An 18538-nucleotide genomic window follows, 5' to 3' on the forward strand; every position below is an offset into this window, starting at 1 on the left:
CCTCATATACATTTTTTCCAGATAGATTGGTATAATATTACATAAATATATATATATATATATATATATATATATATATATATATATATATATATATATATATAGGTATATATATATATATGTGTATATATATATATATATATATATATATATATATATATATATATATATATATATATATATATATATATATATATACAGCGAGCGTCTCTTTTTAATCCTAGAAATCGTGATATCGATAAGAAGCTTTTTTATCACTCAGCTTTCACACAATTATTATATTTCTAGATAACTCCTTTTAAAAATAAAAATTTAAAAATATTTACTTTTGATAGTATTTGTTTTAAAGATATATGTGGATTTAGTATTTCTAATCACTAAAAATTCTACAAATTTTATTTATAACCAACCCGAGAAACCATTTGTGTCTGATACCAAATTTTTACAACAAAACCATAATAATAAAAGAAATAATCTGAAATAGGTTTGTGATAACTTAAAAATGACACTTTAGAACCAATAGTTGTGTTATACTTGTGAATACAAAGATAAACAATGTATGCGATAATTAGTTTCTAAAATATGCTGATACTTTAAAAAAGCTATAAAATAACTAAATTGAGACAAGAATGTTATTGACTATTTTTAGCTACCATTTATTATAGACATAATATCCTATTTTGCATTTAAAATTGATATTTGTTCTGTTAAAACCATTTAATTTATTATAATATAATATTTATCATAGGGAAATAGGAGATTTATCTACGCCAAACGCATTTTTGATTATTAACATCACATTTGTACACATAACAACTAACCCTGTCCACAAAATTAATTGAAGAATTTAAACGCAAGTCAAATATGCAAGCAAAGGGACGGCTCGTCACCACCTTTTCAAACGGGTCCCACGCTGAGTCCTTGTGGGAATCCTGCATATCAAAAGGTAAATATTACGCGCAAGTATAAGGAGGGAGCATTTCAGAAGAAGGGGGTTCTTTCAGGTTGAATACAAAGAACTAAGGTTTTTGTCGTGGGAACTAGTTCCGGTTTGTGCTTACCTTGTAGTTGATTGGGGAGGATCTAATCGCTTCGAGCGATTATTGAAGATGTTGCAAAAATTTTTGTACCCTACAGGATCTGTTTTGATTATCAATATGTTTACGTTTTGATGAATGACGCTTTATACGGAAGTTGGGGTAAGATTATAAAGGAATGTATTGTAGCGTTTATTTCAAAACTTAAATGTAAACATTATTTATGAATATGGGAAAGACATCGTTAATATTAAGGTGTAAGGTGGAGCTGAATTTCAAAATAAAGGTAGTCTATAAAAGTTTTATGTTTCTTTTGTAATTCCTCATCTTGTACGTCTTCGCCTATTAATTTTTTGTCACCTATTCTTTTTCTTCTAAAATTTCGTCTTCTTCGTTTACTGTTGATGATCCTTTTAAATTGTTGATAATTACTGTATTAAGCCTATTTTAATAATTTTTAAAATAAACTAAATACTAGTTGCCCTATTTTACCGAGATGTATAGTTTAATAAAAATTGATGTTACAAAAAAAATTAAAAGACTGAAAAAAATATAAAGACATAATAAAGAATAGGAATGTAAAAAAAATGTCCAAATGTTTCCTAAACCAATAACGAAATATTATGTTACTTGGAAAATAAATTAAAATCCTTTTTAAAACTGATATGATCTAATTGTGTTAAGAAATCTAATAATAAACTTAACATTTGACAGCATTTTAGTTAGAAAGGGAGCATGTTAACTTGGGAAAGGATCACCAAAGGAGCAATGTGACCAATTTGTGGCATTAGAGTTAGAAGACCATGATGATTTCCAGGGCAACCAGTAACAATAACCACGGAGGAAGATACAGCTACCTGGGGAAAGGAATGCCAAACGTCGAAACGTTTAAAACAAATGGAAAAGGATAATATGAATGAATAATAAAAGTAAAATATAATGGCATGTCTCGCAAAAAAGAAAACCAAAAAAGGTATATCGATGGAAGGCAACCGTATATACGCATTTCTGACTATTGGTCGTCCTCAGTACGGTGCAGCCAAGTTAAAAAAGGAGCATGTTAACTTGGAAAGGGATCACTAAAGGAGCAATGCGACCAGTTTGTGGCATTAGAGTTATAAGACCATGATGGTTTCCAGGGCAACAACTAACAATAACCACGGAGGTGGTTATTGTTGTTTGAGTGTATGAGTTGTTTTTCAACTCTTGACATTCGTATTTTTTCATAAGTTTTTGTTCAACGGTTGTTACATTATCATTTGATTTTTTTTTTTAATAATTTTTAAAGAATACAGAAAGCAAAGTAAGTAATATTATAGTTACTACGATCTCTAAGTTACATGCTTACATATGGTATTTATTTTTAATATAAAAAACCAAAAATATCATACTTAAAAATGATAGATTTATTGTGTTCAACTTACACGTTATTTCCAAATTTTTTCACTTGTTGACAAGAAACAAAACACAAAACAGACATCGTTCTCTGTAAGCAACAATTAATATTATTACGAAAAATATTATGTTTACATGGTTTTAAGCCACAATTGATTGTAATGATAAATACGTTTTTAACAACAAAAAATTGGACGTTTCGATTTTCACGCCGGAAATCTTTATTAAAAAAGATTATTTTAGAGTTTTATTAATAAGGAATCTATAAACGCCAAAGTTGTTTACGGGGATATGTCATTGCATAAAATTGAAAAATTAAAAATTTAAACACTTGGCCGCGGTATTATATTCATCATTCACGCTTTGGCTGGAAAGATAATATGAGTGTGCAATTGCCCTATGGAACTTCAAATTCTGATTATTCTAAGTGTTCTTCATTATTAACATACGCTATACACTTTTGTGTGTGAAATAGTTTTTGTGTATTGTGAATGTGTGTTGTGTGTTGCCTATATTTTGTGTATGCTTGAAGACGAGTGTGTCAGAGTTTCTAAATCCGCTATTGTTGGTATATTCTTGTCGTTGACTTCTTATTTCAGTATTGGTAATTCAGCATTGAGTTTGCTACACATTTTTCGTCATTAAGTAGGATGAGGGCTGCTTCTTTGATTTTTCTGTCTTTTTATGTATGTTTCATGCATGACTATTAATGCATCCTTTCATTGTACTCTGTTTTTATTGTCTTAGGTATGTTTAAATATCTGTGATCTGTCGAAGTCTCTTTTTTTGATGTACCTATGTTTATACTGATTTATCCTGACACATAGTGGTCTGGTGGCTTCTACCACAAGACCAGTAAGTGTCAGGATAAACGAGTAAATAATAATTGTTTTATTATTAGCAGTATCTTTTTAAATAATTTGGTAATCTGTAGAAAAAATACTGGGTGGTATCATCATAATCATCGTCAGCTATACCATCCATCGTCGGCTGTAAGCATCCGATAAGTACGTCCATTTACAATTTACATCGGATGTCTTCCATTCCCACTGCGTTCAATTTTAACGTAGCAATAATTGTTTAAATTACATGTATTAACTTTAATCTTATTCTTATTTTCTCATTAGTTATATATGATCGTTGAGTTCAATATTAAGCAGTATAAATGCCATAGCACCTTTAGTGACTTGCTGTTGGTGAATTATGCTGTTATTTAGAGTTCATGTTTTTTCAAAAACTGGTACCCAGACTAAGAAAGATATTTAATTCAAATAGGCCTTTAGATTCTACTTTGAAATTTCGATTTTTTGTGTTAAGTATGCATAAGTATCAACCTTTTTTATATTTTAATTTTCCAAAATTATTTTCTCATATCTATCCATCCTACCTATCATAACAACTCATTCGTTAGATATTTAGTTTTTAATAAGGTTAGTTTTTAGTCATATATCGGCACTTCTTTATTTCTGAAGAAATAAAATCCATTAAAAAGTTCGAAACTATCCGGCGATTAAATGTACATAAAAGCTAAGGCAATTTAAAAAAACAAAGAATATTATTCCATAGCGATGGTGCTTAAATCAAAATACTCTTAAGAGCACCCAAAATAAGAACATGCAAAACTATAATTTGTCCTACAATAACGTACGGAAGCGAAAAAGGACGCTATATCAGCGTGAAGCAATAATGTTACTATTATGGAAACATATTATACTAAAAACTAACTTTGAACTTAATCTGGACATAATCAGAAGCTAGACACTCTAGTGGAGGAGTGTCCAGAAAGTTAACTGCACAAGACTGGCAACAGTGGAGGAAAATAGTAACCGCAGCCAAGACTTACCTAAAAATCTAGAGATGATGATGATGATGAAAGGTTAAAACAGATCTTTCAGGGCTAAAGTAAAAAAGCTTGGGATATTAAAATATTATTGACTAACATCTCTTTGTATTTTTATTTATTTTAGTTTTTTTTTCTGATTTTACTTAGGATGCTGAATTTTCATAAATATACTTAATGATTTTGGTCTAATTAATTTGGATTAATCGGTCATCAATTCTATTACTGCCGTAGGGATACAGAATAGCATATATTTTTATGGAGTAGATTTCCTTCTTGTAGTCTACTATTGTTTCTCATAGTGTTACGTTACCTATTTTCACGGTTTATTATTAATAACAAACTGATTGAACTATAATTCTCTAATTTACATTTACTTCCTTTTTTTAAATATCAATACTATGAAATCAATTAGGGAAGCTGTGAGTACTTCACATATTTCTACGCATTTATTAAAAATAATTTTTAGCATTTTGTTTAAGGATGGTCCTATACAGTTTGTTATGACTAATACTATTTTATCTTTCTCTTAGGCTCTCTTATTTCGCATAGTGCTCATCGCGTATCATAATTCTTTCTTTAATATGTCTGCTTTATTTTTGGATTCATTTAACTAGTATTAGGTGTTATTTCTTTACCTGATGGTAAAGAAATAACACCTAATTTTACTTTTGCCTAATAATGTGTTTAGTAGTTTTTTTATCATTATGGTTACTTTTTTTCTCTTCTTTCATTCTGAAAAAATTTGTCTTCTTAAAAAAATCATTTAACTGTTTTATTTTATACTTACTTATACCTTTTCTGGGCTTTTTCTTAATTTTTTTTTTATTTCTGTGTTTCCGATTCTACTGTTATTCTACTGTTATCCACTGTGCTCCATGTGGAATCATATTCCTTAAAGATGTCTTCATGTACAGAGGGCTTCTATGCTAAGACCAAGCGCATCTATGGAGAAACTACAGTGAAGAAACTCAAGAGGTGGACAAACTTAGTTGAAAAGTTAGCTACAGCGGAAGCAAGAAGAACGTTCTTATTAGAATGTAGAAGAACACGGAATATTCCTAGATTTATCGTTGATTGTACGTCTATAATTCTTTCTTGTACCACGGGGACCATTAGTCCCACTATCCAACACCTGAGTCAATCACTTAACAGGCAGGTCAGGGCACGATTGCTTAATTTTCATATTTCTGGGGTTCATTCAGACATTAAATTCATTACTAATCAAATTAAAAATATCACTGTGTTTTTAGACCATGTTCTTCCTGTCCCTTTGTTGGACACTTTTGAAACTTCTTTACACAGACAGTTCAATTTCTATTACCAGAAATCAATCTTATGCCTTCAAAAGAAGTTAGATAATTTAGATAACCCGGAGTTTCACAAAATTCCTTTCAATCCTAAATGGATTAAAAATTTTTCCAATGTTGATGTTCCTCAAGAGATTCTTAAACTTTTATCTTTGGGACCAAAATTTGGCCTTCAACCATCTTTCAGGGATTATTCCGTTAGTAGCATTCTTGCTGATGTTGAGAATATTTTCTCATATGCAGATGACGCAGACCTTTTATCGCTTAGGTCTACTTCCAATAACATTTTATTAAATTATACCAAACGTACTAAGCAGTCCATATCGATCATTGATAATGTATATAGGGAAACAGTATCTTTTTTAAAAAATCACCCAAACCTTTTGGTCCTCACTAGCGACAAGGCTACTGCCACAGTTCTCATGGATAGAGATCAATACATATCTCTCAGCCAGTCCTTGTTGGATGATAGTCGTTATTATCGACTTCTTCCCTCTAACCCTTGCTCGAAGTTTACTAATAGAATAAACAAGTTAATTACGCATTTAAAGAATATTAAGGTCATAAACCAAACCATAGCTAAATCTCTGCATAACTATGATGGTTATTCACCGAGATTTTACTGTCTACCTAAAATACATAAACCAACTCTTAGTATGAGACCTATTGTTTCTTCTATCAATTCACCAAATATATACATTGCTAAATTTCTAACTGATATTCTATCTAAATCCTGTGATTATCACAATTCTTATAATATTTTTGATTCTTTTCAATTTAGTGCATTTATTAATAATTTCAAACTACCACTTAATTACACTTTGGTGAGCTTTGATGTAGTATCACTTTTCACTAACCTTCCTTTTTTTAGTGTTCTCACTTCTTTAAGGAATCATTGGAACACTATCCAACCAAACTCCCCCGTTTCCTGGGACGTGTTTGTAGAGCTTTTGCAATTGGTGTTTGACACTAATTTTTTGGTTTTCAATGATAAATATTACTTACAAATTTTTGGTACACCAATGGGTTCATCCATATCTCCCATTCTTGTTAACTTTGTCCTTGATGACTTGATATCTGAATGTTTGGGTCTTATAGATTTCTATATCCCTTTTGTTAAACGGTATGTTGATGACCTTTTGTTAGCCTTACCCCCGACAAAGTAGAGTCTACATTATCGATGTTTAATGGTTTTGATCCTCACTTACAGTTCACTTATGAACTTGAGGATCCCTCTAACAATAGTATTCCTTTTTTAGACATGCGTGTCTTTAGAAATAGTGACAATACACTAACTACAAGTTGGTACAGGAAACCTATGGCTAGTAATAGGTTTCTTAACTATTATTCTTGCCATCCGTTCAAATACAAAATAAATGTTATAAAAGCACTGAGCTGTAGGCTACATAGGTTAACACATCCTGATAACAAAAGGGATTCTCTTTTGTTACTCAGAAGTATACTATTTGACAATTCTTACCCTACTTCTCTCATAAATAAATACCTTTTTTCAACAAGTTTTGGGTCTTCTATTGATGATTTACACCTGATGGTGATCAACTACGGATGATTTCTAATAATATTATGAACAAGAGTACTCTACTTTCTCCTAACATTGCAACTTCCACCACCCATTACTCTTCACTACCCTATTTCCCATATGTTACTGAAAAGCTTCTTAATTTTTTTTTTGGAACAAGTGAAGTAGTCTATCACATACCCTGTTCTTAATGTGATGCATGTAATATTGGTCAGACGGACCGTTCCCTTAAAGGACGCCTTACTTCACATCGTAGTGACATTAAACTTTCTAAACATACATGTGCCTTTGCATAACATGCAATCAACACCAACCATACTGTGAATTTTGATGATGTTAGAATTCTCTGTAGAGAACGTAACCTTAATAAGAGACAGTTTATGGAGATGTGTCATATTTTGAAACAACCTAATGCATTAAATAAGAGAACTGATATCAGGAACTTAAGCCAAATTTACCATGCACTAATACTACAAAATTGATTTTTCCGTATTCTACTTTTAATTATTGGTTTCTTCTTCAGTTTCTTTTATTATATCATAACCTTTATGTTGGCATCTACAAAACTTTTCCTTCAATCTCACCAGCTGATTGTCAGTTCTGACATTCGAGCTTTCAAATACTTCATTTTGCATGATATGGTCATAACAGTGAAGAACCCTAGCCGTGCCGTTGTTAATATACCATTTCAAAATTGACAAGTACATTTTTTGATAGATTTTATAATCATGTTAAATTAAAAATGTCAAAAAATTAATATAAAATTACGTAAATTGGGAATCTTCCGGCGTTCTGTGTTTCTGTGTTTTTTTTTTCTGATGTAGTTATTAGATTAATTTTTGATGTTTGCATTTTTGATGTTTCTTCACATTAATACCATTTTAACGCTACAGATCTTTTAAAGGTAAGATCATTTACTTAATTGTTTCTCATATTGATGTATTGCCAGTAACACTCTTTTAGATGAACTGATGATGCTCATTAAACAGTGGGCGAAACGTCTTCATTAAATAGACAAAGTAGCACAACTCTTGTCTTTTTTATCTCCAAATTGACCGAAAACATCCCATTCACTTACGAGTGCACTTTTTTTATATTAAATTAAACGGTCATATTTCTTAAAGATATATGTATATATATATATATATATATATATATATATATATACATCTAGCGGTTAATGTAAGCTCCGTTCTAAAACGGTATTATACTAACTCCAGTAAAATATACACCGTGTATACTATTATCTGAGTAGCGCTTTATGTAGACTCCGACCAACATGTAGGATTAAGTGGACTCCACAAAAGGATAAACCATTTATGGGATCCGTATTTACCATTCTGTGTACATTTCTAAACTCCTGCGATGTTGCCAATAATTGTATTAGTAGTAGATTTTCAAATTTTACAGCAGGTACACTTTGGAACTTGAAATTTATTTAAATATCCATTAATTTAGTCATGGAGGAATTTCAGGATTATTTGGCTAATGAAGTTAAATATAAATTGTTAACCGACACATAACTTTAGTTTACTTTTTAGTTTTAATAAACAAGACGGTAATTTATATTACTTGCTTTATATATTTTCAAAAATAAAGTGTCTATTATAAACTTGGAAAAGTTAAGTTTCCATTTTTATTAATTAGTATTTTTTGTTAAAATGCATTGGCACTGAAACATTTAGTCCATAAATGTACGTACATCGGATAGAGTAATCGTGTAACAGTTTATGAAAGTAGAAGCCCCTTCGGTAGGATTATAATGTTTGTTACCCTATTAATTCAAGAAAACTGTACAACAGGAAGGTCTTTGTAATTTTTCGATTACTGTAGATTATGACATACAATATTTGTTTCATATCGTAGTTGAATTTAAACTACAATAATTTATAAATCAATCTTTAATGACATAATTTTTTACTGTCTAATTTCAATAGGTATGTCGATTTTTAATTAAAATATTTAATGCATTAAAGTCGCGTAGAGATTTTCACTAAACATTTAATTTTAAAGATATTATTATAAAAGTCCAAAAAAAGTATAAAAGTCTAGGGAATTTAATATCCCACTATAGATTTGTTTTATAGATTATCGTAAAGCGTTCGACAGAGCCAAATGGATACACTTATGACTGATACTAAAAGAATTAGGTGTACAACAACACCTAATTTTGCTTATAACTGAACTGTTCGAATACACTACTGGACCATTTAAACTAATATTAAAAGAAAATTGAACTTCAAGTGGTAGATTAGCTAACGAAATATAAGTATCTGGGAAAAATTTCTCAAACGATATTAATATTGAAAGAGACTTTAAAGAGCATCTGACACAGCATGCTAAACCGTAAGGCGCCTTAACCAAACAATATGGATATTTGAGAAAAATTATACCTCGTTTCAGAAAGAATTGTAAATATAACATTAATCTAGATTAAGAAGAAACGCTGAAGAAAAAAACAGTAGCGGTTAGCCTAAATAAAGAAAGGCAAAAATAGATTATATTTGATGTTTTGAAAAAATCGATCCGAAAACCGTATGAAAAACATGTCATAGTATGGACATCGTGCGCGGCGATGCCTCTGCCGTCTGCCTGTATCGGAAACTTTTACTACCATTTGACTATTTGTGTACGATTTTGTGTAAGGTTAAGTGGCACACCACAAAAAGTGTTTTTATTTTCTCTTTTGTTTAATAATTAAAATGTATTGCTATACTTTTAGATGTTCCAAAAAAAACAAAGGATAATAAACATAAATTATGAGGTACAAAATTCTATTATTTTCTATGCGTAAGTTATTATAGACACATAGGCTATCACACAGTTAAAAACTATGAAACCTACGAAAAAAATACAGTAGACTATGACTACATTTGTGTTTTAGCACTATAGTAAGAACAAGATAAAAATCTAAATACCTACATAATTATATTAACGAGAAGTTAATAAAACTTTTGATAGTTATCAGTAAGAGAAAGCCCATTTCAGACTAGATTATGAAAAATGTTGTTGGTTTTACAATATCAGGTACATTTATATAATGATAGGAATACAAAAATAAAAAAACAACTTGCTTTTTCAAAACAACAATCAATCACTTCATTTTATCACAAAAACTTTAAAAAATTGCAATGTATTTAAACCCATTTTGTGAGCTATAACACTCTTATGCGCTTTAGGAGCACAACTATCAGCTAAATGTTCTTCATGTGGAAGTCCTGAGTAATAGTACTCCAACATGGTTCTCCTGTAAATTGTCAAACTTAGTCTTAGATAACAACGACAACCTTCTTAGTATTTATGTACAAGATACCGTCTACAATTATGTGATTATGTGTACGTGCCAATATTCTTTTAAAAGAGATTAATAAAATTCGCGGGTAGACACCGCGACATCGGTATGTCCCGTAGCGATAAATTTACCATTTTATTGTAATTAGCATTTAAAAATGAAATTTTCATCTTTCATACAAACATCGATAGTTTTTAGCTATGGATGTATTTGGGTCACACAATCCTGTAGCAGATTTAGTCTAAAAAGTTTTATTTTACGCACAATTAGCACATTGGCTCTGGAAATGACCTATACATATACATTATTAATTATTTCCAATCAAGATTTTTAAGCAGCTCTGCACCATTGGTTCATTTTTGTTGCTTTTTTATTTGCCCTTTCTTTTTATCGTCATCATTACATAGCGCTACAACACTGGGTGAGTCTTCGCTAACTACAACTTTTCTCCACGTTGATCGGTCTTCTATGAATCTGCAATCAAATGAAATATTAATTTTTTGAGATATCCGATTTTGTGTCCGATCTAATTTAGTCAATAAAATTAATTCTCCTGGACTTATAAGAGCTTTCTTCATTCAGTATCTGTTCCTAATCTATACGGATTTGTAGCAGTATAGTAATAAAACCTTATTTGTTTTAGTCATTCTTCATAATTCGCATCACTATATTAAAATAGGTCTGAAGTTGTTCTTTATTTCTTCAGTGGCTTTATTATTAACTGTGATTATTGATCCAATATATTTAAAGTCTTCCATACTTTAAAAAACGTTGTTGTTGACTTTAATGTTTTATCTAAATTCATTGAATTGGTCTCTTCTGTGTATTTGCTTGTATTTGGTTTTCACCTCGTTGATTTTAAGTAAAACTTTTTTCATGCTCTCTGGACTTTGTTGAAGATGTCGTTTAGGAACGGGAGAGAGTTTCCTATGAAATCTATATCATAAGCATCATTCTAGGAGCTGCTTTGTTAATTGACCGTTAATGGATTACGTGTTAAAAGGACGTTATTTCTATTTTGGTAAGCTGTTCGTTCATTTTTGATTTATTTGAATCGAGAATCTGTATTTTATTAGATCTCTGGTTTATTTATTTGTTTCCTGTATCGTTATTACAAGGAGTTTGCTGGATACCGAAATAGGGAATCCAGTGGTACGTACATGATCTTTTGATTACCAACATTAGAAAATTTGTCTTACTGTAAAATCGTGATGATTTTACTAGAAAATATAATGTTGTTTAATAATAATGAAGTTGTTTCGCTTTGCCTTCTCCATCGAGGTCGCAGTGAGACTGCTATCGTTATACCTTCTGGTATTTAATATTTTGCCGGTCAAGCAACAATTCCAAGAGTTATTAACTTGGTACTGATATCTCTGCTTCCCGATTTTAGCAAGCCATTAAAACTGCTACATTCATGCTTTCTATTATCCAACGACCAGCCAGACGATTATATATAATAGCCAAGGAAGGTTTTGGCAATTTAATAGGTTTTTTGTGTGTTAGAATATAATTTCTCCAAAAAAGTAAAGATTATCTATCCGCTATCCGGATTTAATCCATCGATTAAATATTAGAATACTATTGAGTAATGCTATTACATACCAGCAAAAAAAAAACGGTATAATAGTCAGTAACGAGAAAACCAGATAAATGTTCATTAAAAGACAAAAGAGACGATGTAGAATAGGGCATATAACGTAACAATAGACCCATATAATTTTGAAAGGTTTGAAAATTTAAATCCAGAAGTGTAATACAAACTACTAAAATCAGGATATAAAAAAACAATGTAAGTAAAACTCACAAGAAAAGCCCCAGAAATGTTTTACGACCGGGAACTAATGCTAAGGTCAAACAGGAAAATAAAGATTGGATTTAATTTTTTTGCTTAAAACTTAGCATTGCCAGCTTGTATTCTGTTATTCTCTTTTGTAGTGTTTTTGTTAAAATTGCTCTTAAATCCCAACTATTTAGGCTGATGAACCATTTTAAAGTTGTACTGGTCTATTAAAATATTATGTCCTATTCTGTTTCGTAGTGCTCTTCTTATGATAGCCATATATTTTTTTATTATCGTTGATTTGGAGGACCCTTTTCTGCGCTTTTTCTATTGAATGTATTAATGTTTTTTTGTTACTAATAATTATACTCGCTACTATATTAAACTCATCCTCGAAAGTCTGTATAATCTGAAGACCTTGATTATTAAACTGTGAGATTTTCTGTATTAGCTTTCAGGGCGATGCTTTCCAAAACGATCGTAAACACGATTGGAGATACGGCATCTTCCTGTTTGAGGTAACTGTACATTTGAAAGTAAGTTGACAGTTATTTCCTTAGGTATGCCTAGTTCTTCCATAGCATTTTAGTTACAATCTTATAATTATATCATATGTTTGTTTAAAATCTATAAATAACTAGCTTAATGTTTTTTTATTCCCATTTCATTTCCCATAACATTTTTCATTAAGTATATAATGTTCCTAACTTCACATTAATCTTTCCTGATTTCACATTTGTGGTTGCTGTATGTCAAAGAAGACACCATTTTCCATAGCGGGTGCTATGATTCCAATGGGATAAAGTACAACCTACATATTTATTGCCAAAATTACTTTGCTGCTGTATCGAGTACCGTTTACTGGTATATGAATTTTGTTACGAATTTATCTTGTGTGCTGAACTCTATCAAATCTTTTACCGCGAATTGAAAAGCACCTTTATTTATAACATTTATTTTTAACGTTCTGTGGAATATTTTACGTTTATCTAAATAAGTATTTACTATAGTGTATAATAGTTGTAATTTTATTTTACTATTTGTATCTATATAGGTATAATTTATAATATATGAATTGTCTTATATTATACAAAATCATCCTATTTGTGTAAAGTGATATTTATGTGGCAATTAGTTGTAAAGTCATTAGTCTGTCCTGTCGTATCAAATTTTCCTGATAATTTTTGTAGACAAGCGGTTTAGTTTATGTAATATAATATCCCCAATTGTTCTCATAATATTTAGGTTTCAAAACAGCTGTTACCTACGCTAATTCATTCACCTTTTTAAAGCACTTTGTCCAGTTTTCTGTAAAAGCATATTTATTTTACTTGTAGATTACTCCTTGTTAAAATTAATTTCTTAGGTAAGCCTTGTTCGGCATTAGTATTCTATGGTTTCATTCTTATGATTATATCATGTGTTTGTTTAAAATCTATAAATAACTAGTTTAATGTTTAATGTTTTAACTGCCTAATAGTGAATAATTGATCAACGATTTATTAAGTTGTTCTAATTCCACACTAATGGTCTCCTATTTGATAGTTCACCTATTCACTCAATCGTTCCAGGTGTATTAGAAAAAATACTGTATATCCTAATTATTAATATATAGCTTATATATAGCTTTTACCGCTACAGTTTGTGCAGTACATTTTATCATCACTTTTGTGTATGGGTATACTTTTCAGCAAGTTGGTACTTGCTCTTACTTCTAAATTGACAGATCAGCTGTTTAACTGCCTGTACTGAACTTTCTTTTTCATTTTGCAAATATATATATAAAAATTAATAAAAACCACTCTGACATACCGTTGATTGAAATATTGGATACCCTATACTATTTATTCAACGGAAATACTAAGATCACACGGGGAGAATATTATGGGTTATTTCTGGTTTGGTCAAAATTTACACTGAAATTACTAACAAGAGAGTGCTCTCACTTCCACATGTTGAAATTGATATGTAGTACCAACAGATGCTAGTCATATACCACCAGCACTAATAAAATGGAAACTATCAAATTAATGTAAATTTCATTTAATTTCATTTAAGGAAACACACCTCAAAAATATTGAAAATAAATTAAAAATAGCTTAAGCGTTATAAAAGTAACAGAGCAGCAAAGCTCACAGCATGAGAATAGTGCCTCGTACTTTTATATAGAAATTTGTTGACAGACAAATATTTATTTTTTTATATACTAGGTTCTAAAAAAAGTGTACTCAAAACAAATAAATATTATCTAACAAGTGTTTTATTCCAGTTTCATATGAAAGCACCAGATATTAGATATTATAAATTTCGTCATAGGTGCAAATTTGAAATGAAAACCAAATGATAGAGCATATAGTGAAATATAAATATCTTAGCCCTCTATTGCCCGACTTTTTTGTAAACTTTTTTGTTTATAAAATGTTTTAATTTGTATATGTGCTCAAATATCCATTTACAACAACTATTAATTTTTTTAGATTTTTTAAATTTCGTTTGGGGAGAGTTTTGGGAGTGTTTACCAAAAACTAACGAATTAAGTTTTATACTTATTTATTATGCAATTCAAAAAAACAAATATTTGTAGTTGTAAAAACATAAAGCAACTTTACATTTATCGCACATTACTTTAGAAGTATTACAGCATCCTGGTTTTTCGCATCTTCCCTTTTTTTCAGAAATTACTGGCCAGTGAAGGGTTTGGTCAAGCCTAACTTCCTTTGGTAGGACAATAGCAGTAGATCCTCTCCTCTGTTTTTTTACAATTTCGTTCTCAATTTCACTGAGCCTGGGACGTCCTTTGTTTTTGATCTGGTCATTGCTTGCTAACAGTACGCTACATAAGTGGTACTTAAACTGTAACAAAGGCAACTTCTTTTTAATTTCAAAGTAATTACAATCACGACAGCAAGGGTAATCACAATCACGAGGATGCAACAACCAGCTGTTAACAACAGCTAAATCCAGAAGGTGAAAAAATATTTTTAGATAACACTTTTTAGATCTTATGTCTGTTCGGTAAAAAGCAATTAGTGAATCCATAAGATCGACACCTCCAATAAATTTATTATAAAATTGCACTGAATTTGGACAGCATACAATAATTCTTGATTTTTGTTTCTTATTCCACATCTTGACTAACGAAGTAGGCTCAGAACCAACAAATGTACTAAGCAAATGAACCGGTTTATTATCGTACCACTTTAACGCTGTTTGTCTTATGCCATCTACTGTAGCGTGTTTTTCTTCTACAGTACCTCTGCTCTGTTTCTTTATATTCTTGTCATCAGAAAAATGGCAATAAGGCAATCTGTTTGGAAGAACAGTTCCCAAACATTGCAGTTCACGTTTTTCCATTTCAATCTGCAACTGAATGCTATTGAACCAGTTGTCAAAATATACTTTATAGTATTTGTTTGGTTTGACTATCTCACACAATCTTATTACTACATTACCGCTGGTGTCTACATTAGGCAAATGAAGAGGATGTTTAACAGTTCCTGTATATAATTCCCAGTTATAAACAATACCGTTGCTATCACACAAAACAAATGCCTTGTATCCCCATTTTTTGGGTTTGTTCTTCATATATTGTTTTAAAGAATGTGCCTCTTTGAATGGTATCATTTGTTCATCAATACACAATTTTTCACTCATTGGAATACTTTGAAAATTTTAAAATAGACCGTTGATGAATGGTCTAATTTTGTATAACTTATCATTATTGTTGACCATATTTTCGTTATTATTGAAATGCATTTTAGTTTTTATTTCTTCCCAGCGATTCCTAGATATAGTATCGACTATTTAAGCAACACGTGTTTCCTTCTGCCAAAATGATCTTGTCCTTGGCAAGCCATATATTGACATCAGTAGAACATATCCAATAAATTGGTTTAATTCTGCTAGTGTCATATTCAATGGTTTATTTATATTCTTTTGCAGTGCATACAAATTACTTTGTTCTACTATGTTTTCCAGCATATTGGTAGATATCATCTTTTTAAAATAATGTAGAGGGGATTCCGGTTCTAATAATTTGCATGTTGGTGAATTACCTTTCTATTCTGGAATTGGAAATACTGTTCGGAAACCACTCTTCCACTGAATGTTTTTTACGATCATTTTTGACCTTTTGAGCACATTTTGTTCAGTGTGTTTTTCTGTTTTATCGGTATCGCCCTCATCTTCATCTTGGTCCAAATCTAAATTGGTATCCTGGTCTAAATTTGCTTCGTACAAATCATCTTCATTTTCCATTTTATTTGATCCTGGATCGATTGATATCTGAGTACCTCGAAAATTCATTATCACTTTCTTATTATCTAAGCAACATACCTGTTTTTTATCACAGTACTGAAACAACACAATAAAATAAACAAATGTCAACGGTAATCAATATCTAAATGCTGATATAATGCCTCTGTATGTATTTTAAAATATATTGTACACAATTTATAACAATAAATCACGATCGAAAATACAAACTAATAAGGCAGTCATGTCCATTTGACATACTGTTAAACATTTCCATATAGGTTTTGTCATAGGTTCATCGAGTGTATTAAAATGTATAACCAAATGTTGCCTGAAATTAACAGAGGGCATACTAGAGTCGTAAATTGTTTTAAAAAAGTTTTCTGCATCAAAAACTCCTTTGTTGCCTTGAGTACACACGGGGCTATAGAGGGCTAAAATAGCTGTATTGAGCGAGGATAAGGTTATTGATGAGGAAAAAAAGACCTATCGCTGAGGAAGTGAGAAAGTAATTGGCAAACACAAAGAGCACTTTAATTACATTAAATGAAATATGCATTACAATCTATCATGACACACATATCTTGATACACATGAAACAAGACAATTAATAAACACGTTAAGAGAATCTTAAGAAATAATAACCAAAATTTAATTTTTAGTACACAAAAGAAATAATGATAAACAGAAGATACACAAATTAAAAAAACGTTATCCCCTTATTGTACGCAAGAGAGATACCTCTAGGAAAAATCAAAACGATCGAAAATATATACCAAAACAACACAATAAAAGTAAAAGTAGAAGAAGAACTAACCGACCCTATTAAAGGTGACAATGGGATAAGACAGGGATATTACCTGAGTCCTCTATTATTCAACCTGATTATGGATGAAATAATAAAAAATAAGAATTAAAAAGGGATACCAAATGGAAGAAAAACAAATTAAAATAATCTGCTGTGCAGACGACGCAATACTACTCTTTCACAGTGAAAATGATTTACAACGTATGCTGCACCAATTTCATATAACCGCCAGAAAATTTAACATGTTAATTTCCCCAAAAGAGACAAAATACATGGTTACAAGAGCAAATTTACTAAGATGTTAATTGGAGCTGGAAGGTCATATAATAGAACAAGTGTTAGAGCTTAAATATCTAGGCATCACATTATCTAGCTACGGAAAGCTCGAAACTAAAGTGGAAGACCCAGTGAATAGAGCAAACAGAGCCACAGGCTGCCTAAATGAAACATTATGAAGAGATAAAAATATCGGAAAAGAAACGAAAGGCAGAATTTACAAAACAGTCATCAGACCAATAATGACATACGCGGCAGAAACAAGATCTGACACAGAGATGACCAAAAAGATATGAAACAGCAGAGATGAAAACACTTAGAAAAATTGATGGTAAGACACTATGGGACAGAGCTAGAAGTACAGATATACGACGTAGACGCAAGGTGAAGAACATCAAGAAATGGAAGAGTAGAATGAAACGATCGTATAAGCCGAATGACAACAAATAAAACAATAAAGACGGCAAGAGACGGTTAACCCATAAGAAGACGATCAGTAGGACGACCACGAAAACAATGGAAAGGCAACTTACTGGAGGCACATTGAAAAACAGACAGAGTTATGTCTATATAAAAAGAAAAAGTAGAAGAAGAAGAAGATACACAGGATAAACATTAAAATAGTTGCAAGAAAGATAAAATAAATCAGTCATATTAATGTAGAATATCAGAGGACAGAGTGTTTAGAGAAAATAATGAATGTCATATTAATGTAGAATAGCAGAGGACAGAGTATTTGTCATAGCTTTGGACAAGTGCCCAATTGAAAAAAGAACACAGATCGTTTAAAAAAGACGGAACTCTAGAAAGAAAATAGAATAGATTTAAAAAAATAAAAGCATAAACATGTCTTTTTCTACTTTTTTAATATTGAAGATACGTAAGTAGAACATTGAATTAAAATGTAACCTTTGATATTTGTGATAAACCCATCACCTGAACAGTGGCGCCGATGTATGTAGTTAAGATTGTTTACAATTATTTTAACTGTTTATTTTTTTAT

At 30.7% G+C, this 18538-nt stretch overlaps 1 protein-coding gene across 1 annotated transcript; it reads left to right on the forward strand.

Annotated features, from left to right (window-relative positions):
• The first annotated feature begins 5173 nt into the window (after positions 1-5173).
• On the forward strand, positions 5174-6549 carry LOC140442317 (uncharacterized). Its single transcript, XM_072533392.1, has 2 exons — positions 5174-6406; positions 6454-6549. Exons 1-2 carry the CDS (start codon positions 5174-5176, stop codon positions 6547-6549), a joined length of 1329 nt encoding a protein of 442 aa, XP_072389493.1.
• The last annotated feature ends 11989 nt before the right edge of the window (positions 6550-18538 follow it).

The sequence above is a fragment of the Diabrotica undecimpunctata genome, chromosome 5, assembly GCF_040954645.1.
Source record: "Diabrotica undecimpunctata isolate CICGRU chromosome 5, icDiaUnde3, whole genome shotgun sequence".
NCBI classification, from domain to species: Eukaryota; Metazoa; Arthropoda; class Insecta; order Coleoptera; family Chrysomelidae; genus Diabrotica; species Diabrotica undecimpunctata.